Here is a 24,168-nt window from a genome sequence, read left to right on the forward strand (position 1 = left end):
TTTGAGGGGAAAGGCAGGGAGTCCTTTGTCGCATTTGGCCCAGAGGAACTGGCTGGAGTGGGGCTGGGGTTTCTGAGGGTCATGTGCTTAAGAACTAGTATGCAGGGATCAGAGCTACTTATCAGAGACCCAGACCCTTGCTCCTGAGGGACAGGAGAAACCTCGGGAAACAGCCAAACAATGTCTGATGCCACTGACATTACACCTGTGGCCTCAGTCTGCTGTGGTTCCTGGCCTGAGGAGGTGGCCTCCCAGGCAGTGGAGGGCGGCAATCGGAACAGCATATAGCCATGCTCAGTAAGGTCTGCACACTTCAGAGGCAGCACACTCAGGAGACCCCTGGACCCGTGATGTCATATGCAAATAAATATCTGTATGGTTTTGTCCACCGCCTGCCTGGCCCTCTCCAGTTTGACTGACAGCCTCCTTGCCTCTGGGTTTCCTATCTACCTACCGGTAGGCTGATCTTTGCTTTTCTTGATTCACAGTGTTAGGTATCATCTGATCTGGAGGTCAGCAGGGGAGGAATGTAGGCCATACTTCCTGTTGTGACCAGGAATTGTGCCCATTAGACTTGGGGGTGGCCTCTGCTTGTGGGCAACCTCTGGTACAAAGGGGGGGAAGGGTCAGGCTGGATAAAGGGTATGGTAGCATCTGAGTGGTGCTGGCCTATCAGGGAGGCACAGTAGTCCCCATCCCTAGGCCAAGCAGAGGCACCACAGATCCTGCAGTTGTCATCGGAGCTTGTCAGTGTCCCTGGAACTCACTGGCAGGGCACTAGGCATCCTGGGTCAGGAGGTCAGCAACAGGCCCGCCCACACACTTGATTTCTGCCCTTTGACCCTGGGCACGAGTTCCCTGCCAGGGTCCTGGCACACACATGCACTGTCGGGGCGGCCACAGGTGCCAGTGCAGGGGAATGGTGTCAGTGCCTGTGGTTAAATTCTGACTTCAAAATACTTGACATAAAAAAATGCTCTATCAGGGATCAAGTTTTTTAAAAATGACATTTCCACAGCACTGGACCTTCCCTTTCTGTCCAGGGAAACCCCATTTTGTTAAGCAGCACACCCAGCTCATCCCACTGCCATAAGCACATACCTAGTCTTTGTCCTCTACTTCAGTGGCGTGGGACCCTGACTTCCAGGCCTTGTGGCTTCTTGGGGTCCCCACACTCAGGGCATAGTCACCATTCTGCTTCCTGTATGTGTGCCCCATCAACCTGGTGATTGTTGATTTCTGATCTCCCAGGATTGGGACATGGAGCTTCCAGCCAAAAAGGCCAGTCTTGAGCAAGTCCTTGAAAAGCCCAATTAAAATTCAACTTCTTGATTTCTTTGGCGTGTGGCCCAAATTCAAATGCTGGCTCTATAACTACCTATGTGAACTTCGGCAAGCTGCTTTTCTGTATCTTAATTTCCTATATAAAATGGGGATAGCTACCTCCTTAATGAGGGTGTCATCGAGATTAGTTTGAATACATGAAAAGTGCTTAGAACAGTGCCTTGCACATGTGGGGTCAGCAAATAAACTTGGAGACAGTTATGCAAAGGGTAGCCAGTCCATGGCTTCACTCGAGTTAAAGAATCTGGACCTTTGCCCTTAACACTTTCACAACTGACACGGTTTACTGGGTCCATGAATGTTGGCATTTCCACTTGACTGTCCAACAACTCATCCAAAACGGGTTTCATTCCTGTCCAGATGAAGGCGCTGTCTTCTGAGTCACTTCGTTACCCCTGGCCTCCGCCCTCCCTCCTTGCCCTACATCCAGCTCTCCCTCCTTTCCTGTCCCGGCCTGAACCTACCTTGAATCCACCTTCCCTGCGTCTCCACGCCCACTGCTCAGTGCTCATTTCTCACCTCTACTCCGGACCCTCGAGTCCATACGCAGTTGAAGGAGCCCTAATTCCATTCTGCAGAGGACCCTGCGGCTGGGGCCGTGGACGCATGTTTTAGGAGACGCCGGGCACGAGGATGCAGAAGCATGGCCCGCCGGCCTCCGCACCCGGCTCTGCTCCGAACCCCGCGTGCCGCGTGTGCAGTCCTCACCCCGCACACGCCGCCCTGGTGTCGGGCGCCGCCTCCTCGCTAAGGCCGGCGGACTCGCGAAGGGGCCTGGAGGGTGAGAAGCCGGAGAGACGGCCCCAACACGCGACAAGTGAGACTGGGACTCGCGGGGGTTCCCGCCAGGAGTTAGCTACCGGGACCACGCCCTCCGTGACGGGACGGCGCCCCGCCCCAGGGCCGTCACCTGACCGCGCGCAGCCAATCAGTGTTTCATCCTCTCCCAGCCGCCGAAGTGTGGGCCTGGCGTTCGCAGCTCAGCCAATCCGGACGCGCCCCGGCCTCGCGGCCCCGCTTCCCCTCGCGAAGCCCAGAGCTGACAGTTCGGGCTTCAGTGGCTGGGCCGGTGTGGGCTGTGCCTGGGCCCGGTGAGCGGGAGCCGGGTCGCGGCGGGATCGGGATGGAGGCGGCCGCGGCACCGAGCAGGCATGCACGGGGGCGTGTGGCGAGTCGGCCTGGCGGCAGCGAAGAGAAGAGCCCGCCGGAGAGGTGCGCGCTGAGGGGGAAGGCGAGGGAAATCGCCGGCCCCCTCCCCCGGGATGTTCTCCAGGCGCCGCGGCGCTAGGGGTTGGCCTGTCCCGCCCAGGGAGGTCAGAAGCGGCGAGAGCGGGGCGCTGGTCACCCGCGGGGAGGAGCCCCCACGCGGGGTTGCAGCGCTGGCCGGCTGGCCACGGGAGAGGCCTGGGTTAGGGATGAGAGCTGGAGGGCGAGCTGATGCGAGGCGTGGTGTGGGGAGGGCCCCGGAGGGAGACGTGCGCTGTAGCCTGGTGACGTCCTGGAGTCACGGAGCCCGCCGCGCCGGTCAGGGCACGCCACGCGCGGGGGGAGGGAACGGCAGGTTAAAGGCCCCGAGCGCACCAACGAGCCTGGCCCGGGCCGGCGAGAGCGCGTCGGAGCAGTGGCCCGGCGGCGCCTCAGAGCCCAGGAAGCACTTTGGGGCGTATTTATTCTAAAGGTGTGGCGGAGCTTGGAGGTTTGAGCCCGGGAGGGATGCAATTTAATTTTTATTGTATCCTGGCTGCCTTGTGGAGAATAGGAATGGGGGTGGGGCAGGGAAGGAAGCAAGAAAAGCGACTGGGTCTCTATAATGATCTAGGAGGGAAGAAGTGGTGGCAGAAGCGAATGAACTGAGACCAAATCCGCTGGACCCGCTGATGCATTGGTGTTGGAGAGGAGGGATAAGAAGGATGCCTCCCACGCCACTGGCCTGAGCACCTGGGGAAGTAGGGATGAACTCAGGGAGAGTAGCGCGTCGGTCTGTGGGGGTGGGGGTGGGGGTGAGGGTGGAAGTGGCATTTTCTTGTTTGTGAATCTTGGCCCTCCTATTCAGTAATGTGTTAAATACTTTTTGTTTTGGGTAATCCTCTTTACCTGAATATGAAGAATAAATCAGACCAGCTCTTTCATTAGTCATTCTACTCTGATTGGGAGAGAACGAATGGGAGCTGGGAAGATGTCCCCTAGATCAGCGGGGGCCAGCCTTTCGGACCTCACGGACCACCAGTGGTTGGGGACTGCTGCCCTAAGGAGACCGAGTGGAGGGGAGATTCAGGGTGCCTTTTTGCCTGTTTAAATGGAATTTACCTTGTCCATACTATTGATAGCACTTTAAGGAAGTAGCAGGTAATGGAGCAGAGTAACCTGGAAAGTGTTCCTCTGAAATTCAAGCCATAAATGAGCCAAGCAGCAGATTGAAAAGCCAGTCACTCAGCTGACACTAGTAGCTTGAGGGGCTCTGGGTCACTTACTTATAGGAAGTGAGAGCCAAGCTGGGGCGCTGGCAGCTTTACATCACAGCAGGACTGGGAGTGTCCTAAAACTGGAACATCCAAGGATGGCTGGTCAAACTGCCCAAAGCCCCAGTGCCCTATCAGGAAACTCTGAACAATTTATAGACAAGATGCTGCATTAAAACATTCATGGTTAAAAACAAAAACAAAACCAGGCTGTCAGACCAGCGGTTTACTAGGAGTTGTAAATGCTCCGTTTTGCCGTCTCTGGGTTTGGGCCTGACTTGTGTCAGTGGGAAAAGAAACAGCCTGGTTGTGCTACAGCCGGGGCTGCGATGTCGAGACCAGTTCTGACCATGCTCCCACACACCATCCAGGTGTTCCAGTCTCTCAGGATGTGTTAAGGACTTGGTCTTGCTGTAAGAGAACAACTGATTTTTCCTAAGCATTGTAGGCTTTACAAATAGTAGACATAATTATGAAAAGCCACCTTAGCCAGTCAAACTTTAAGACTACTGAGAAGAAAGAACTGTCTGAATTGATACTCAAATTCCAGGAGAACATCATTCAAGCCCGTACACCAGCAGAATCAATAAGAGGCCAACCCCCGACAAATCTACGGTATAACAAATTTGGAATTAAAAGTCTCTGCCTCCTGCCGGGCCAAGGTAGCTCCGTGATTGAGTGTTGACCAGTGAACCAGGAAGTTGGCTTCGATTCCCAATCAGGGCAAATGCCCAAGTTTCCGGCTTGATCCCCAATGGCGGGCATGCAGGAGGCAGCTGATCATTGATTCTTTCTCATCATTGGTGTTTCCCTCTCCCTTCCTCTCTGAACTCAATAAAAATATATAGATATATAGATATATTTAAAAAGCCAAAGTCTCTTTATCTTTTTGTGCCACCTATTTTTCTTTTGAGTTACCTAAAATTGATTATTCGTTTCTCCTCACTAATAGAAGTATAGTATGTCCCATACTTGAAGAAGCTGGAAATTAACTCATGCATAGTTATAGTAGTTCTTAGTATAATATTATGATAAGCAGAGAAATATAAAGTAACATTTGTTCATATCTCTTTCTATTGTTTCACAGTTAGTAAGACAAAATGGAATATCAAATTTTTAATTAGTTTTTTCATGAGTCTGTGTTCCTATAGATTTTCCTTAAAAATCTTTAAGGAAAAAATGCTTTGCAATGTTTTTGCATTCAGAGCAGTTACTTTCTGTAGGATTAATTCTGAGATGTAGTAAGTAGTTAAAAAGGAATATATGCATTGATTAACAAATTGGAATTTGTTTGCAACTAATTGAAATAAAAAATTATATCAGTATCTATGTTACTTGCCAAACAGTATTATTTAAGAGTATAGGAAAAATTACAAATAAGATTTTAGATGTATGAATTAGGTTAAAAATAACTATAGGACTAAGCAATAATGTTAAATATCTCTTTCCTGATTATAAAGTCTTGGTATGGTGTTATGGCTAAATTGTATCTGAATTATAGCTTACACCCTCTTAAAATTTTGAATTATCTATAAAGAGAACTAAGTATATAATTGGCTTCCATGATGGTAAAATATATTTATAAAATTATATATTAAAAGGCTTAATGGAAATACATTAGAGTTTCAGAAGACTAAATATTTAAGCTTTGCTTCATGACAACTACCTATTGCATGTTACATAAAATAATTTCATTGTTTTATAAGGTGCTTTTAGTTTTCATGAACAGTTTGACAATTCTAGATGATACAACATTGATTAAATATTGTACTTTATTAAGGAGGGATCACAGAATTAGATTGTTTATGTTAACTGAACCCATAAAGGATGGGTTACTTTTTTTCCACATAGTGCAGAGCTCATGAAGAAAAGGACAAATGTCATGAAGGGCCAAACCTCTGACAGAATTGAATAAGTTTGGGCATGAATTATGCTTACATAGATTAAAATGATTTCCTAAAAACAAAAACAAAGTAACTGTTTAATAGTCATGGTTAGTAACTATGTTTGAATCTTCATGTGGCTTGGTTTAAACACTGTTGACTTAAAAATCAGGTAAAATAATTTCTAGTATCAGGCTGATTACCTAATGTATATAGTTAGGAAAATTTCTGAAGGTTTGTGATATGAGTAAGAAGAAACACAGGTAAATTCTACTGATGAGGATCTTTCTGAGAACGTGCCCTTCCTGTGACATTTACTTTGTGATCTTATGAACGGAGCCCTGCCATGTTCCAGCCATTGTTCTCGGTGCTGGCCTCCAAGCAGTGAGAGGAACTGGCAGAGCCCTTGCAGCTGACATCCTATTACTCTCCATTGATGCAGACAGGAATCAAGGGACAGGTCTAGGGAGAAACTGCTGGGTAGGAGGGGGTGGGAGGCTGCCGAGAGCCTCACCAGAAGGTCAAATTAGAGCAAAGATCAGAAAGAAGAAGTCGGGGAGCAATGGTCATTCTAGAAGGCAAAGAAACCTGCAAGTTCAAAGGGGAGAGCAGCAGGCCTGCCCCAGAGTCGACCTGCCCCCAGAGGGAGACGAAGAGGGAGAGAGTGGGAAGAATGGGTGCAGGGCTCACCCCGGCCTCAGCCTTCACAGAGAACTGGTGAAGCTATCAAAGCAAGCGGGGAAGAAAGGGCCTTTGGGACGCGCCGCTCCCCAGGCCGGCTTCGACCTGACCCCTGGCCCACGGACCCGATCACCAGTCCTTCTCAGGGGGGAACACGTGTAGGCTGAGGGCTCGCTGCTCTTGCTTTATTATTTATTAGCTCCTGTGATGTGATAGACCTGGTGCACCTGTAATCCCACTCCCATCTCCTTTCTTTCCTCCAGGAGGGTTTACATGGACTACAACGCAACCACCCCCCTGGAGCCAGAGGTTGTCCAGGCCGTGACGGAGGCCATGCGGGAAGCCTGGGGAAATCCCAGCAGCCCTTACCCGGCAGGTAATTCTAGGAGATGCGCACAGATGGCAGATAGGCTGCAGAGGCATCAGGGAAACGACACCACGCGGAGCACTTGGTTTTGAATAGATTTTCTGTGCACTGCAAGCCTAGCTTAATTCTTGGCAAGTTTTTTCTTTTTTTCGAGAAGTCCAACTTGGTATGTTGACCCTTGTTGTACCACCATCTTTAATCTTTAACATACGTTCCTGTCTCCCTTTCCAAGATGAACAGGATGTCTTAAGAGTTATAGCTGTGCCTCGAGCCCTGTAACGTATCTGTCTCAGTTGATCCTTATAAAGTTTGCAAAATAAGATTTTTAAATCATCAGGATCGAATATAATCCTGGCCTTTTAAAAAAAGAAAAGAAAATCACTTTTAAATTCTTTAATTATAAATATTCTTATTTCTCATTTAGTCTCATTTTAATGTAAAGTAATGCTTTTCAACCCTTTTCATCTAATGGCACATCTAAACTAATTATTAAAATTCTGTGGCACACCAAAAAAATGCTTTTTTTGCCCATCTGATGAAAAAATAGGTATAATTGTGATTGGTTTACAATAATAATAATAGTAATTACTTACCCTTTTTACTCCAAAGTGACGATGCCTATACTTGTGTATAAGGATTTCTGGTACCAAGAATTAACCAATCAGCTGAAACCTTAATATGTGTTGTGACCAATAAGATGCATCTCTATTATATGACCTATATATTTATGGTTCAAGATAGGCATTCACACCGGATGGCTACTGTGTGTTGGCTGTTGTCATTTTTTTATTTGACAATCTAAGGGAAAGAGGTCAATGCCCCTGGTTAAATAGTCATGTATTGCACATTTTTAAAAATTCTTGCAGCACACTGGTTGAAAATCACTGATGTAGAGCATTAAATTGGAGGTTTTGGAAAACAACTTAAAATCACTAGTTCCACAGCAGAGTTACATGATGTTTTTCAGCTGGTGAGCAAAATCGTACCCTTCTGATCTAATGTTTATTGGGGATAATAAAGATAAACTATCTTAACTGGATTACAGTGACCGAAGATAACATTCAAACCGACTACTGTCCTGGGATTTTGTAACACCTGGGTACAGTTTCACGGGCTATAGTGGACTTTCTTATCCATTTACTTTTGGAATTCCATAGCAACTTGATAACGGAAAGCATTTCTAAAAGCCGGTACTAGTCATCATTAGCATATTTGTTGGTTTATTTGGTGCATGTGTCTGGCTAAACTATACATTTCCTTGTCCCTAATATTTCCTCTAGTAAAATTGAGCTTTATGATACACTAAATGTGAGAATATGGAGAACAGTTAATTGCCAATAAAAAGCAATTAATATGAAGAAGTTTGGGAACCACCCCTCCAGGAGAAATAATGTTCTTGGCCCCATGAAGGTCGTCAATGGATTCTCAGTCCTTGTTTCCACAAATTAAGAGCCATAACTAAAAAATGCATCACAGTTCACTTTCTGTTGATACTCAGTAGGAATTCAGAAACATAAAGGAAAACCACCTTTATGACAGAATGACTTTATTAGGGGGTTGGCAGTTCCCCCGGGCCTGTCCAGTGGCATCTTCTGACACTCTTGAGGCCAGCCTGGCCTCACGTTAGAGACCTGGACTCACCTCCAAGGACCCAAGTCCTGCTCCACGACACACAACATGAGACTTCTGTGAGCGTTTTAACGTAGTCGTTCATCCAGCGTGCTTCACCTGCGCTTGCTCTGCGCCTGGTGGGTACAGCAGCAACAGCAAAGTCCCTGCCCTCATGAGGCTTCTGTTCTAGTGAGGGGGCAGACCGGGAGCCGACAAATGTGTGTTAGGTGAACAGGCTGTGGGGCCTGAGAGACAGGATGGATCTGGTCCTGTGGGGTGGGGAGGAGGGCACTGCCTTTGTGGTCGGACCTCTGAGGGTTCGGCATTCGCACCAAGGCGAACAGGACGCACTGCAGCTACAGGGAGTCATGGGTGAGAGGCGGGGTGTAGGCGGGTGGGCCTGGCTCTTACCTGACGGAGATGGCGAGTGCCTGGAGGGTTCTGAGCAGAGAAGAGACAGCGTTAACCCAGCTGTTAGGACAATTTTGAAAATGAAATTATTTTAATAAACACTGCCTTTATGGGATCTCATTTTGAGGGACACTATGTCTGTTCAAGTTTTATTTGTTTGTTCTTCTCAATAGGACTAAATAGTCAAAAAAGTTTGGAGACTGCTGGCAGTAGGCTACTTAAGTAAGCATGGCCATTACGGTTTTTAGAATTCCCCTCCTGGAGCCTTCCTTTCCGTGCCTCCTGACATTTGGTCCTGGTTTCCTGGAGCCAGTGAGCCTGGGAGGCGGCTGGGCTGCTTGCCCCTGTGTGAAAACAGGTGCTGCCCTGAGGCAGGGACCTCCTCGTTACCGGGGGGCCTGCACTGGGAGGCAGGGCATTGGACTTGATGCTGAGGGGTCATGAGTTCCAGTTCTGCTTATTTTTGTTGTTTTGCAGCGTGGCCTTAGGCTTTCCCGTTCTTTCATTCTCCTTTCGGGAAGAGCGGGAGGCAAAGCGATGGCCACAGCCTCCCTGTCCTCCGGCACCCTGTGAGGTGAAAAGCTTGAACAGGGACCTTCCACTCTAGGCTTCCCGCAGATTTGTTCCTGGCCCTCACTAGCTTCCGGGGATCTCAGCTGTGGTCCCTGAGTCACTAATACCTCTCTGCGGCCCTCTAACCGGGTTACTTCTAGGTGCTACACGTTACTGTGATTACACCGGCGGGACATGTTTCCTGTTAGAATTACCCACTCAGACCTCTCACTCCTTCATGGCTAGTCATTCTTTAAGCGTGTCAATTGCACTTGATGAAGTGACATTAATGAATGTCCATTTTGGTCCCTCAAGGTAGGAAGGCCAAGGATATTATTGATGCAGCTCGGGAGAACCTTGCAAAAATGATAGGCGGGAAGGCCCAAGACATCATCTTCACTTCTGGGGGCACTGAGGTAAGGTTTCTAAAGTTTCATCCTTTCAGCTGTAGTTTTTTGGCTTGTTTATTTATTTATTTATTTTTTTAAATTGATTTTTAGAGAGGGGAAGAGACAGGGAGAGAGAGATAGAAACATCAGTGATGAGAGAAAATCATCCATCAGCTGCTTCTGACTGGGAATCAAGCCCGCAACCTGGGCATGTGCCCCAACCAGGAATCCTGCCTTTATGGGATTTCTGGTTTAGTTTTAACAAGAAACAGAAGGGTGCCTGGCTGGTGTAGCTCAGTGGTTGAACATCAGCCTGTGAACCATGAAGTTACCCTTTCGATTCCCGGTCAGGGCACAAGCCCACCACACTCCCCTGTTGTCCACTTCTTTCTCTAGGAGACCAACGCTGTTAGCTTTGTGTCCTCCAGAGGTAATCTGTGGGTAAAATGCCAATAGACATGTGGGTTTATATCGTCTTTTCTCCTTCCTTCTGTACCTGCTCAGGGATCTTGGTGCACATACAAGCAAATGTGTATACACCTCGCCTTTCTGTGTAGTGTGTGGGACACTGTGTGTAACGTCAGCTGCCTCTACATTTAGCAAGTGTGTGCTCTTCTGGTGTCAGCCACAGAGCGCCCCTCAGTGTTTTTACATCTGCTCGTGCTCCGCTGAATAATGTTGCATCATTTATTTAACAAGCCCCGTCATTGATACGCATGGAAGGGCTCTCCAGGCATTCCCTGTTACAGCGCTGCAGTCAGTAGTCTCCTACGTCCATTGCCTTGCTTCTGTGCAAGGGCAGCCGTCGGACCAAGTCCCTGATAGACTCTGAGTCAGACTTTACTGATGGAGCTGCCAGAGTGCCCTGAGTCGAGGGGCTCCACCAGCAACGGGCCTGGGAAAGGTAGTGTTTTTTGACGGACTTTTAAGTTTGTTTTTTAAAAAATATATTTTATTGATTTTTTTACAGAGAGGAAGGGAGAGGGTTAGAGAACTATTGTAGAAACATTGTTGAGAGAGAAACATCGATCAGCTGCCTCCTGCACAGCCCCCACCGGGGATGTGCCCGCAACCAAGGTACATGCCCTTGACTGGAATCTTCTAGTCCGTATGCTGACGTTCTATCCACTGAGCCAAACCGGTTCCGGTAGGGTTTTTATGTTTTAAAAGTGCATAAGTTGCTTATGCAGACATCATCATGCAAAGCAGGTATAACTGACCAGAAATGAGTTCTGAGGTTTTTGAAAGTTTGAAACCCTCAGGTCTTTGCCGTTGGGCCTTTCAAAGGGCGCAGCTCAGGAACTGGCTTTCTCTTTCCGTCTTAGATGTTAGCCACGAGGAAGTCCCAACAGGAGAGGCTGCTGTCCCCAGTCTCCCCTCGGGGCAGTTTCTGTCAGTGGCTGTTTGCATGTCTCTGCAGTCCAATAATTTGGTGATCCGCTCGGTGGTGAGGCAGTTCCAAACCATCCACACCTCCAGGGGGGACACAGCCAAGCGGCCCAGCCCAGCGGAGGGGGCCACGCCCCATATCATCACCTGCACTGTGGAGCACGACTCCATCCGCCTGCCGCTGGAGCACCTGGCGGAGGAGCGAGTGGCCGGTGAGTGCCTGCCTGGACTGCAGCAGGGACGGCTGCCGCCCCGCCTGGCTGATCTGGTGGGGAGGGGCCCGGGGACAGGCTGAGCCATCGCCCTCCTGCACTCGGGCTTCCTGGCCGTCCTCACGTAGGGGACACAGCCTGACCCTCCTGGCTGCCCCCTGGGTGTCAGTAGATGCCATGAGGTTTTCTCTTAAAAAAGTGGCAATCAGATGTGTGTAGATGATGTTTCAGGCTCTTGTATACAATATTTAAATGGCATGTCTATAATGTCTATAAAATGCTAAATGGTGCTTTTCATTGTTTGATTTTAATAATTAAATTTTGGCTTCTACTCCTCATAGGAAGAAGGATCAAATAGGCATCCCCTTCAGGGGGTCAGCATCAGGGGGTCTTGGGGAGGCTGGGGCAGGTTGGCCCCGCCTCCCCCAGAGCAGTGCCTGGCAGCCTGAGGGAGGAGTCAGGCTTACCTGCAGTGACGATGGCCCTTCTTTCACTTTTCCTGTGATTCCAGGTTAAGACCACTGACTTGAAACCGTAAGAGCCATGGTTAAGTCTCCTTTACATAAATTATTTCTTCTGGTCGTCAGCTTTCCTACTGAATCTGCCTGGGAACCTGAAGGCGGACCTGGGAAAGCAGTTTTATCGCAGAGCTGAAGGGCTGTAACAGAACTGCTGGGGTAGGCCAGGTGTTGGTTTTCCTGTGTGAAGACTGGAAAGGTTTTCCTCCTCCTGGTCTTTCTGCTCTTGCCTGAGTGCACCAGTCTCATGAAGCGGGGAGAAGAAGGAAGCTCAGCTCTAACCTTCCTATTAGGTGGCAGTTCCTCAAATCCCTGCTGCCTCTTTTCTGTCTTACACGGGAAAGGCAACTTAGTATACAGTGTTATCAGTTCCTGTTGCCTTTTCCCTCTTAGTTAAAGTTACAGAAACGTTTACAAAGTATCAACATACTCATGATAGAAACAATGGAAACGTTATAGAAAGGTATCAAGTACAAAGTAAAGTGGCCCCCAGTCCTGTCCTACTCAAGCCCACCTGGAGTTTCTCTTATGGTTCACATTTCATTTTAATTACTTCCACCTTAATACTTAATCACTTACAAACGTAATCTCCGTTTCAGCTCAAGCATCTGTTTGCTGATACTCCCACCCCCATATAAAACGATGACTTTGACCATTTCATACCCCTTCCACCTCTCCCAATTGCTTTCTTTAAATAAATATATATTGGTTGCTTTCAGAGAGGAAAGGAGAGGGAGAGAGATAGAAACACCAACGATGAGAGAGAATCATTGATCGGCTGCCTCCTGCACACCCCACACTGGGATTGAGCCCAAAACCCCTTCATGTGCCCTGACAGGAGAATTGAACTGTGACCTCCTGGTTCGTAGGCCGATGCTCAGCCACTGAGCGACGACAGCCAGGCCAATTGCTTTCTTTATAAATCAGCTTTATGGAGATGTCATTTACATGCTGCAGAGGCCCTTAGGCTCCCTGATCTGGACTTCCATAGAAATGGAATCATGTAATGATATGTGATCTTTTGTGCCTGGCTTCTCTCAGCATAATGTTTTCAGGTTCATCCATACTGTAACTTGTGCCAGCACTTAATTTCTTGATGTGGATGAGTAAATCTCATTTCATGTGAATAATATTCTCATTTTATTCATCCATTCATCAGTTAAAGAGCATTTGTCATTATGATAATGCCAGTACGAGCATTTGTCTGTAATTGTATTTGAGTGTTTGTGGGCACCTTTTCATTCTCTTGGTTTTATACCTAGGAGCGGGACAGCTGGGTTTTTGCTAACGGTGTTTAACCTTAACCTTTGTTTCCAAAATAGCTGCACCATTTTGCATTCCCACCAGTAGTCATAAGGGTTTCAGTTTCTCTATATCCTCACCAACATTTATTAATGTCTGTATTATTTTTTTATATATTTATTTTTTAGAGAGAGGAAGGGAGAGGGAGAGACAGAGAGGAATATAGATGTGAGAGCAAAATATCAGTTGGCTGCCTCCTGCACACCCCCTACTGAGGATCGAGCCCACAACCTAGGCATGTGCCCTGACCAGGAATCAAACTGGCAGCCTTTCAGTGTATGGGACCATGCCCAACCAACTAAGCCACACCATCAAGAGCTTTATTTACAAGAGGCCTGGTGCACAAAATTTGTGCAAGAGTAGGCCTTCCTTTCCCCGGCTTCTAGTACCAGCTTCCCTCCCACACCTGGGACCTTGGCTTCCCTCCGGCTGCCAGCAGGCACCCGGGACCCGGGCTTCCCTCACAGCCCCAGCTTCATCTGGAAGGACGTCTGGGAGGATGTATGGTCTAATTAGCATATTATACTTTTATTATTATAGATTATAGCCATCTTAGTGGGTGTGAAGTGGAATCTCATTGTGGTTTTGACTTGCATTTCCCTGTGGCTATTGATATTGAGCATCTTCTTCATGAAAAGACAGTTCTGGCCAGGCTGCCCTCCCTTTGCCTCCTGTCCGTGTCCTGCAGCGGATGTGTGAGTTCTTCCCCTTCCCTCGGCCCTCCCTGTCCTGGAGCCCCTGGGCCTGCCCCTTCTGGCTTGGGCATGTGATGCCACCCACTTGCTGGGTGCAAGGCAGGGGTGTTCAGACACCAGAACCAGTCCTCTGCCTGCCTCGGTCATCAGCCCCACCCTGCTCTCCACACTGTGCACCCTGAACTTGGATGGTCACCGGATCTATTCAGACATTAATGTTCTGAGTTTGCTTATCCTATTTCTATTAATCAAATGCCACTCTTTCTGGGGATTCCTCAGCTTCCCTTATCTATAGGGGACACCTCTTAGAAATAGATCTGTTCTCTTGTTTCTGAGGGACCTTGAGGGGCAAAAGGGTGTGCTTGTCTTTTGTTTTGTTTTGTTTTGTTTTTAATCAGTATTATGTTCTCAATGTCCAGATGGCCCAGGTTCCTTCTAGCTACATTCTGAGAGAGAACAGATGAGTTACCATAGCCCTGGGGCAGTGCTATAAATGCCTTCTGTTGTCCCCTCAATGAATGCTAGGGGTCTCTGATCCTTTTTTATGATATGGGTGGGGAAATCACTTCCCAGATTCCTAGATCAGTGCTCCTCTACCTGAGGCCTGGTCTGTCTGCTTTAGCAAAGACACCATGTCTGGAAGAGCAGCCTTAAGTAAGAGCTTCTAACTGATGGAATGTGTGGGGTCTCCTGTCCTCTTCTGCGATCATGGCTTTTGTAAGGGTCAGACTGGTGAGTTAACAGGGACCACCATCCTTGCCTGTGTTGGGCAGCCTTGATTGGTTTACTGTCTTGGCTGCAGGGGCGGGCGGTGTCGGAGGCTTCCTCGCGCTTTTCTCCACTACCCGAGCTCTCACCCCGGAAGCCAAGGCACCAACTACTAAGTGTTCCCAGGTGTGTTCATGTTTGTGTTTGCTTTTGAACCCAAACCCTCTATTTAGTCACCCCACTGTTTTCCCTGTGCAGTGAGTGCCGGGAATGAGCACTGGCTCAGCACCGAGTGTGTGGAGGTCAAGTTCGTGGGCCCCTGAGACGCAGAAAGGAGAGCGTTCCACAAAGTGAACCCACCAACTGAGGCTTCATTAAAGAAGCGTTCAAGTCCATCATTTTGGTGGGATGGCAATTCCTTCTTTGTAGTTTTTAGAATGTTTACAATAAATTACGTTTGTAATCGTGGAAAATGCGTTTGTGAATCGTCAAGGAGGATTCTCACCTCGGTACTTTGTTTTATGCTCAGAGGTCACCTTCGTCCCTGTGTCCACGGTGAACGGGCAGGCAGAGGCTGACGACGTCCTGGCGGCCGTCCGCCCGGCCACATGCCTGGTGACCATCATGCTGGCGAATAACGAGACCGGCGTCGTCATGGTGAGTCCCTCCTTCCTCTTTCGCAGACCCGGTGGGAAGGGGGTGGTCAGCCCTGCCGGTATGTCCATCCTCTCAGCTGGGCCTCTTCCTCTGCTCTTATGTTTTTTAATTTTTATTTTTTTAAATGTATTTTATTGATTTTTACAGAGAGGAAGGGAGAGGGATACAAAGTTAGAAACATCAATGAGAGAGAATCAGTGATCAGCTGCCTCCTGCACACTCCCTACTGGGGATGTGCCCACAACCAAGGTACATGCCCTTGACTGGAATCGAACCTGGGACCCTTCAGTCCGCAGGTCGATGCTCTTATCTACTGAGCCAAACTCTTCCTCTGGCTTTTAATTCTGTAGTGTTTTTGGTCTGTCCCAATTAGTATCTCCTTCTTTCATTCAGTTTTCATCAAATCCAAGCAACATACCAACCCTTGATTTTTCCCTCTTCAGCCCATCCCTGAGATCAGCCAGCGAGTTAAAGCCCTGAACCAGGAGCGGACGGCTTCCGGGCTGCCTGCCGTTCTCCTGCACACGGATGCCGCGCAGGCCCTGGGGAAGAGGCGTGTGGACGTGGAGGACCTGGGCGTGGACTTCCTGACGATCGTGGGGCACAAGGTGCGCACCCAGAGGCCTCCTTCCCCCCCGGGGGAACATGGCTCCATGACCTGGAGGCTCGCCCTTTACCATCACCTGTCACCTCGGGCACCTGCGGGCCCACTGAGAGCTGGACCCTGGGATCCAGTGACAGCAACTCCCCGCTCGGAGGAGCTTACAGAAGGGGGCCAGCGACAGCTAGCGTGTCATGTGACGAGTGCCATGGCTGGGATAATGGGGCACCCAACCCATAGGGGCGGGAGGGGGCAGCCAGGAAAGGCAGTGGGAGGGCACTGAGGGTCAGGGGAGGTAGACACAGGTGGGCTAGCCAGGTGGTGTGTGTGCTCTGCAGCAGGGAGTGGCAGCCCGCTCAGTCCTCCCGCAAGGACGGAGATGCGGGCTTCAGGAAAGTGCTGCTTTCTCTCACGTGGTTTAAAGTGAGGCTCCTGAATGTAAAGGTTTAGTTCTGTGGCGCAGCTGTAAGGTGAAGAGAGGGCTGGCTCACGTGAAGACCTTGGCAGTGCAGGGGGCCTGGGCCTCTGATGCTTGGTTCTGCAGCTCAGGGCTTGCTGGGCTCCAGAGGCCGAGTGGCTGGCCTGGCACCGCGGCACCTAAAGCCCTTGTGGGATTTCTGTGTGAAAACGTGGACTCACACCCAGACACAGCCCTCGTCCAGCCTGCCCGCCTTCCGAAGGCTCCCGTGACTCCGGCATGTGCGGGGCACTGACCAGGCACAGCTGTGGGCCCGCACGGTGCAGTGACTCTGTGCCTCTCAGCGGTCAGTTTTCAACCTGGGAAGCTCCTTGCTTATAACAACTGCCTTCTCCTTTCAGTTCTATGGCCCCAGGATTGGAGCCCTGTATGTCCGAGGGCTCGGGGAACGGACCCCTCTGCACCCCATGCTGTTCGGAGGCGGACAAGAACGGAATTTCAGGCCGGGGTACGGTGGAGGTTAGCGAGGCTCTGGCTGCTGGCTGGGGTGTGCCCCCGGGCCGGCTCTCTCTGTCTCCGGCCACACATGGACCGCACAGCCCCTCACTGCTGAGCCAGCCCGGCTCTCCCTCCGAGCCCCCACTCAGCACTCACAGACCCACAGGCTTTTGGAGATGAAGGACATCTCTGTGTCTTTAAGTGCTTCAAAGTGTTGGTCTGTGTCCTGGACAGCATTGCTCAGTGGTTGGAGCATCAACCCACACGCTTAAGGGTTGCAGGTTCAATTCCCAGTCAAGGGCATGTATTTGGCTTTCAGGTTTGACCCCTGGCCCCAATCAGTGTTTCTCTCTCACATTGATTTATCTCGCCCATCCCACCCATCCCACACCTTACCCAGCATGACCTCAGAACAGATCCTGGACTTATGTACAATAAAATACAAAGCTGACACTTTGCGGGGAAACAAAAACGGAAAAAATTGCCCGGGCCTAGGACTTGGCAGCGCCTTCTCTGCCCCAAACCTCTAGTGACGGTTCATCCGTCCACAGTGGGGAGGCGCTGCTGGGCCTGTGGACGGAACAGGGAGGAAGAGCTCTCAGACTCCGCCCGTTGCAGTGGGGACCAAAGAGGCTGCTGAGGGTCTGCAGCAGGAGGGTGGTTTCCCCGGTCCGGGCAGAACTGTCATCGAGGACCGGGAGGGGAGAGGGGCCTGCCAGCTGCCACTGGGCAGACAGTAGGCTGCAGGAGGGCTGGGGGCCCGTGTGGCACATGTGTAGAAAGGGTGTTGGTGTGATTTTTGTCTTGTACATAAACGGATTCCTTCCTGGGACATCTGTCAGTTGGTTTGCATACAAATAGGATTGACTCCCTGTCTTACAGGACGGAGAACACCCCGATGATCGCCGGCCTCGGGAAGGTAAGCCTGTGACCCTGGGCAGGTGGCGGGAAACAGCCTTCCTCCCGTGTCTCCTCTCGCGGCTGCCACACTCACCGCCCTCGGACCCAGCGGTTCTCTGTGACCCCGCTGGCTGTCCCGAGTGTGACTCAGTTCTGACGCCGCCTGGAGGCGGCTGTCCCAAGAGACCCCACACTTCAGACTCTAGTCCCAAGTCCAGGTTGTCACCCGGGCTTCTGAGCGACGGGCTAAAATTAGCCCCCACCATTCAATTAATTTGCTGAGGGGCTCACAGAACTCAGATCCCTGGTCTCATAAAAGGATGTGATGCAGGGGAAACTCCCTGTGGAAGAGATGCAGAGGAAGGCCAGGGCTGTCACGCCCTGGGTGCCACCGCCAGAGCCCCACGTATCGACCCACCCTGAAGCTCCCCCTGCCCCGTACTTGGGTTTTTATGGGTTTCAATGGTCCTTAATTCCATATCCAGCCAGTCCTCTCTGGAGAATGGGGGTGGGGCTGAAAATCCCAGGCTCCTGAGATGGCCTGGACTTTTGGCAACCAGACCCCCACTCAGCAGCCACCCAGTGAGGCCTCATTAGAACAAAAGGTACTCCTGTCACCAGGGGAATTCCAAGGGTCCACGATGTATCCCACTCTCCCCTCCAGCATCCCCCTCTCCCCATGGGGCCGCCCACCATCCACGCCCTCACTTCTGGGATCTAGGAGGTGCCCTTGACCTTGCTCTTAATCCCATACTTGAGGCAGCAGCCAGGCCTGTCTGTCTGTCTCCACAGTAATAGTGAGGATCTGCCTCTTGTCGGCTTCCATGGCCACCGCCACGTGACCAGGTCATCCCCATCCTTTGCTGACACCTGCCAGCCTCTTCCCTTCTCCACACACGGAGTGGTGGGTGACCGTGCAGGTCGGATCCCCTTCCCAGAATCCTTTGTCCTGTGATTTAGGCTCAGGTCCCACTCACCTCGGTGGCTGCCCCTTCCCGACTCTGCGTGCCATCGCCACACCCCTCCCCCCGCATGCAGATCATCCACCCAGGCAGTGTGAAGCGCCCACCTGTCCCCGTGTGTGTGTCCGTCCATCCCTCCGTCCCTAGAACAGTAGGATGTGCTTTGAGGGCTGACATGCTTTTTTTTTTTTTTTTAATATTTTATTGATTTTTTTCAGAGATGAAGGGAGAGGGATAGAGAGTTAGAAACACCCATGAGAGAATCATCGATCAGCTGCCTCTTGCACACCCCCTGCTGGGGATGTGCCCGCAACCAAGGTACATACCCTTGACCGGAATCGAACCTGGGACCTTTCAGTCCACAGACCGACGCTCTATCCACTGAGCCAAACCGGTTTTGGCAAGGGCTGACATTCTTCCTGCCCTTAGGGCTGTGGCAGCTCTGATATGTAGCAGTTTCAGGAGATGCCTGGTCAAGTACATTCCTGTGGACCAAGTGCGGTGACACTCCGGGCACTTAGCTCAGTCACCAGGAATCGCCGCCCCTGCTCTGTGAAGCTTTGTGGTCCTTGGCTTTACAATACGTGGACGCCCTCCGTGTCCCTAGGCTGCTGAGCTGGTGGCAGAGAACTGCGAGGCTTACGAGGCCCACATGAGGGACGTGCGCGACTACCTGGAGGAGAGGCTGGTGGTGAGCGCCCCGTCAGCCCCAGGGGAGCGGGTGTCTTTGGGGCCTCATCTCCTGCTGCCAGTGGGCACTGAGGACGGGGACTCAGCCAGCTGGGCATGAGGCAGGAGCCAGAGCCAGAACCCAGAGAGCGACCCCGGCAGTGGGTTGCTTTCCAGACTCCAGACAGAGACGCACCAGAGACGGTGCCTTAGTGATCAGTGTAGATTCATGTGTCAGGATCTCGTCTCCTTGTTGGCTTTGCTTCCACAGCCAGTCTAGGTAGGTGCTTCCCAGTGGGAATTAGTTCATGTGTTGAGGTTGAGGTTTTGTTTCCAGGGAAAGTCTGAAGGTGAAGAAGGTGGAGGGGAGGGGAGAGAGGGCGGGGCGGGACTTTGGAGCCCTCACGGACCAACTGGACATTTCATCCATCTTCAGGCTGAATTCGGTAAGAAGAAAATCCACCTGAACAGCCAGTTTCCGGGGACTGAGCGGCTCCCCAACACCTGTAACTTCTCCTTCCGGGGACCCCAGCTCCAAGGTGATGACCCCAGCTCCTGGTCTCCCGGGCGTGGGGCGGGCTGGGCGGGGCTGTGGGCCGCCTGCTAAGGCACAGCGGCTGCCCTGTCCCAGGTGGCCTGGGCTGTCGCAGGCCTGCCTCTCCCACTGCTCGGCGCTCAGGCCCAGGAGGAGGGCGTGCGCAGTGCTCAGTGGTCCTCACGCCCAGCTGAAAGCGGTTCAAGAAGGAGATAAAATGAACTACATTTTAGGCTAGTTAATACTTTTTTTTCTTCTTTTTAAATATATTTTATTGACTTTTTACAGAGAGGAAGGGAGAGAGATAGAGAATTAGAAACATCAATGAGAGAAAAGCATTGATCATCTGCCACCTGCACACCTCCTACTGGGGATGTGCCCTTGACCGGAATCAAACCTGGGACCCCTCAGTCCGCAAGCCGGCGCTCTATCCACTGAGCCAAACTGGTAGTGCTAGTTCATCCTTATTTCCAGCAAATTTTACAATATATTTTATGAAAATTAGGGAAAGTAGATCAACTGAAAACTGGCTGTGAAGAGGGAAGCGTGCAAATCTAGGGGTTTCCCAGTTGCTGAGACACTGCTCCCATCAGGGAAGGAGAGAGCTGTCTGGAGTCCCTGGGCCAGTCCAGGGGTGACCTGCCGTGTTTCACTGGGAGGTGGAGTGAGCGCAGCTCCGGGCACACTCGCTGCTGAGGAGAAGAGATCCTCGCTGCTTCGTCCTGGGTGACGGAGGACGGGCAGCATCGCGGCTGCCTTACTGAGGCCCTGGGCTGCGCTGCCTTCTCAGCGGAACCGGGCGTGGTCACTGTGGGAACCCAAGTTCCTGTCCTTTCCCGCTTCCCGGGGCAGACTCTGTGTCACTGGCGGGGCCGAGATGCTTGTTACTGTTGTCGTCTCCGCCTGGAAGAAGAGGGAGGCCTCTGGCTTCACGAGGGCAGCCGCCTAGTGTCCTACCTTTAGAAAAGTCTAACTTACTGCCAGGACAACACTTACTAAGTGCGGCCGCTAATCAGAATTCCGCTCTTACTAGACAGTGGTGGGAAACGACATTTCTGAGGACAGTTTTGTGAGCAGAACAGTGCCTGCTCCTCCACAGCCTGGGAGAGGAAGCCTGCTCCCAGCCCCCTGTGGTTTCTCTCACTCTGCTGGGTGGGCGGGGGGCGCAGGGAGGGGCCCCCAGGACTCTCCGCCTCAGGGGACTGTGCTCTCTCCTCAGGCCGCTCGGTGCTGGCTCAGTGCAGGACGCTGCTGGCCAGCGTGGGGGCCGCGTGCCACTCGGACCAGGGGGACCGGTGAGTGCTCTCCAGGACGCAGCCCAGAGCTGTGCCGCCCGGTGGGGACATCGAAAGTGACCCTGTGCAGGCCTCCGGGGCAGGGCAGGACCTCAGCCTGAAGCAGGGCCAGGCTTGACCAGCAGCTCTCACCGTCCGGCAGGGGTGGGGAGGGGCAGGCATTAGGCCCAGGAGCCCGGTGTGGCAACCAGACTTCAGGTCAGGAGCAGCGAGGGCAGGTCGTTCAGATCCAGAAAAGGGCCTATGGGCGTGTCCCTCACCGAGCTTTCAGGAGCCATCGCTCAGGGGATGCTCACCATGATGCTCGGGATGATCTGAGTAGCCCATTTCTAAGCTGAGGAAACTGAGACAGAGAGGTCAAGATGGCAGCTGCACTCTGCAATCTTAACAGCCACAGAGGTGGGGAGGAGGGGACGAGGAGGGGCTGGCAGCACAGCTCAGGAGGCACAGGTGTCCCGTGTGGCCCCTGGGTGGGTGGGAGGGGGAGAGCGTGGAGGCAGGTGTCCACTGCCCTGTGGGTGGAGGCGGGACCCTGTGGCGGTGCCTCCTGTAACAGAAGTGAGGTATCCCAGCCAGGAAGAGCTGTGCTGTCACTGCCCAGCACGGTCCTCCTCTCGGCGGTGACAGGGTCAGCCGCAGATCGGCCCTAAGCTGGTACAGAGGTGATGAAATCCCCTGCTGCCTGGCCCGTACACGATGGCCTGGACCTGGGGTTTCAGGTGCTGAAGTCCAGCAGCCCACACTGCCTTGCTGTTGGGCCCCTGGCCTGTAGGTGGCCTGTGAAGGCAGAGTCTGCTCGGGGATTTGAGGACCCCCACGAGCTGCACACACCCAGCTTCAGAAGAGGCTCCATTCATAAATGTAGGCTGGACCCTTGTGCAAAAAGCCTTGTGCTGTGTGCTGTGAAAACCCAAACACTTGGTACGCCACAGCCTCCAACACTGGATGCAAAACACTCCACCGTGTGTGTGTGTGTGTGTGTGTGTGTGTGTGTATGTGTGTGTGTGTGTGTGTGTGAGTGTGTGTGTGTGTGTGTGTGTGTCTGCATGTCTCCGAGCCCTGGAAACCCCTGCGTGTTAGGACTGGAGGGCTGAGGCTCTGCGCTGGGAGAGCCAGAGGACTGACCGTGTGGGACTTCCTGGCATGAGAGGCCCGGGGTCTGGAGAACCAGGGAGGCTTTGGAGCTGGACTGGAAGAAGGGTGGCCGGGGATGCCTGCAGAGGGGTGGGGAGCTGGCCAAGAGCAGAGGGGGCCAGGCTCTGCCCTGTCTTTTCTCTGTGACAGCTAATGCTGGTCTCTCGCCCCTCCAGGCCGTCCCCGGTGCTGCTGAGCTGTGGCATCCCCTTCGACGTGGCCAGGAACGCGCTCCGGCTGAGCGTGGGCCGCAGCACCACCCGGGCCGAGGTGGACCTCGTGGTGCAGGACCTGAAGCAGGCCGTGGCCCGGCTGGAGGGCCAGGCCTAGTGTCGAGGCCACCTCACAGGAAGCCTTCCCTACAGAGTCGGTGGGCGGCAGCTCCCTCTCTGTACATGGGTCAGTGTGGAGCGGGTCCCCCGAGCACAAAGGCCCGGGACACACACACCTGAATGGGCCTATCGCTGTCACTGCTGTCCAGTGGCCCAGGTTGAAGTGGAGACACTTTGGCTGTGCCCACACTCCCCCTAGGAAGCGATTGCCCCCTTCATGGAAGGTGGCATTTTTATCAGGAAGATGAAATCCTAGTATTTATAATTGACTAGAGGACCGGTGCACAAAATTTTGTACACTTTGGGGGGAGTCCCTCAGCCTGGCCTGTGCCTTCTTGCAGTCCAGGATCCCTTGGTCCTTACCACCCGTCTGCAGTGGAGGCAGGAGAGGCTGCTGCCTCTGCCACCACCGCTACACTCAGCAGCTGTGAGCCCAGCTTCTGGCTGAGCGTTGCTCCCCCTGTGGAACACACTGACCACCAGGGGGCAGCTCCTGCATTGAGCATCCGCCCCCCTGGTGGTCAGTGCACATCATAGCGACCTGTCCTTCTGCCATTCAGTCAATTTGCATATTAGGATTTTATTACATAGGATTGTTACTATCATGGAAATAGGAAAGGAAACCTGGTCTTTGCTGCGATCACAGCCACTCTGTACATGTTTGCAGAGCCGTCAGTCTGCCTGTGCACCCATTCCTTGGGCCCTTGTCAAGCCCTTTCCAGGTGGCCAGGCCCAGGTCCCCCCATACCCAGCCCTGCCCATCCCTCAGGACTCGGGCCTCCCCACCCAGAGTCCTCAGGGCCCTCCTGTCTTTCCCCTCAATCGTTTACTCAGGGTCTCAGCTCACAGGGCACCGAGTTGGGGGTGGCCAGGCCCATGTGACTGGGTTGTTCCCAAGGTGGAAACCAGTTCCTCCCTCGCTCAGCTTTTACCTGATTTTACCTGCAGAAGGATTCTTCTATCCTCCCAAATGCTTTGTGAGATTCTGGAACACTTCAAATGCCATGTCCACACAGACTTCACATAGGAACAACTTTTTAATTCACACTTTTAATGTGCAATTTTAAGGCTCAAAGAACTAAAAAACAAAACAAAAAAACTCAATGACATTGAGGATACAATTGTTAAAAAACTAATAAAATAAAAAAACTAATAAAATATTCCATTGCCTGCATTGGGTGTATTCTGAGTGGGCGCTCCTCTCAGGGCTCCAGAGTGTAAGCTGCTTGTGCGGAAACCCCAGCTCATCACCATGCAGTCTCCCTTCAGCTTATGACATTCACCTGGAGCCTGGCTGGCGTGGCTCAGTGGTTGAGTGTTGACCTATGAACCAGAAGGTCACAAGTTGATTCCCAGGCTCCATCTCCAGGGTGGGGCATACAGGAGGCAGTCGATCGATGATTCTCATCATGGATGATTCTATATCTCCCTCTCCCTTATTCTCTGAAATCAATTTTAAAAATTAAAAAAAAAACAACAACAAAAAAAAAACCACAGTCACCTGATACTGTCTGGAAGTCCTGGGAAGGCAGGTGCCCGATGTGCAGTGTCCCCTCCAGGGAGGCTGTGGGTGCCCAGCTCCAGGTCTGGGAAGGGCACCTTGTGGCTCTGAAATAGGCACCTGAGACCTTTCTCTGCAGCCCCTC

General features: G+C 51.7%; 1 protein-coding gene across 4 annotated transcripts; it reads left to right on the forward strand.

Annotated features, from left to right (window-relative positions):
• The first annotated feature begins 2,336 nt into the window (after nucleotides 1–2,336).
• Nucleotides 2,337–22,900, forward strand: SCLY (selenocysteine lyase). 4 transcript variants are annotated; one of them, XM_036420953.2, is made up of 12 exons: nucleotides 2,337–2,556; nucleotides 6,631–6,743; nucleotides 9,624–9,724; nucleotides 11,118–11,298; nucleotides 15,051–15,178; nucleotides 15,622–15,786; nucleotides 16,599–16,705; nucleotides 17,578–17,614; nucleotides 19,165–19,248; nucleotides 19,663–19,765; nucleotides 20,981–21,056; nucleotides 22,367–22,900. In XM_036420953.2, exons 1-12 carry the CDS (start codon nucleotides 2,468–2,470, stop codon nucleotides 22,518–22,520), a joined length of 1,338 nt encoding a protein of 445 aa, XP_036276846.1. In that variant the 5' UTR covers nucleotides 2,337–2,467; the 3' UTR covers nucleotides 22,521–22,900. The 4 variants fall into 4 exon arrangements, with proteins under 4 accessions (XP_036276846.1, XP_045431605.1, XP_036276849.1 ...); XM_045575648.1 differs by lacking the exon at nucleotides 2,337–2,556 and adding an exon at nucleotides 4,197–4,216; XM_045575649.1 differs by lacking the exon at nucleotides 20,981–21,056 and having other exon boundaries at nucleotides 22,367–22,529.
• Nucleotides 22,901–24,168: the final 1,268 nt, after the last annotated feature.

Source organism: Pipistrellus kuhlii, unplaced genomic scaffold (assembly GCF_014108245.1).
Source record: "Pipistrellus kuhlii isolate mPipKuh1 unplaced genomic scaffold, mPipKuh1.p scaffold_m20_p_7, whole genome shotgun sequence".
Classification (NCBI taxonomy): Eukaryota; Metazoa; Chordata; class Mammalia; order Chiroptera; family Vespertilionidae; genus Pipistrellus; species Pipistrellus kuhlii.

Coding starts and splice junctions, on each gene's coding strand:
- SCLY (XM_036420953.2), top strand. CDS start 2,468: ATGGAGGCGGCCGCGGCACCGAGCAGGCATGCACGGGGGCGTGTGGCG. Junction 11,299..15,050: donor GGCGGAGGAGCGAGTGGCCG/GTGAGTGCCTGC, acceptor TTTTATGCTCAG/AGGTCACCTTCGTCCCTGTG. Junction 17,615..19,164: donor TGATCGCCGGCCTCGGGAAG/GTAAGCCTGTGA, acceptor CCGTGTCCCTAG/GCTGCTGAGCTGGTGGCAGA.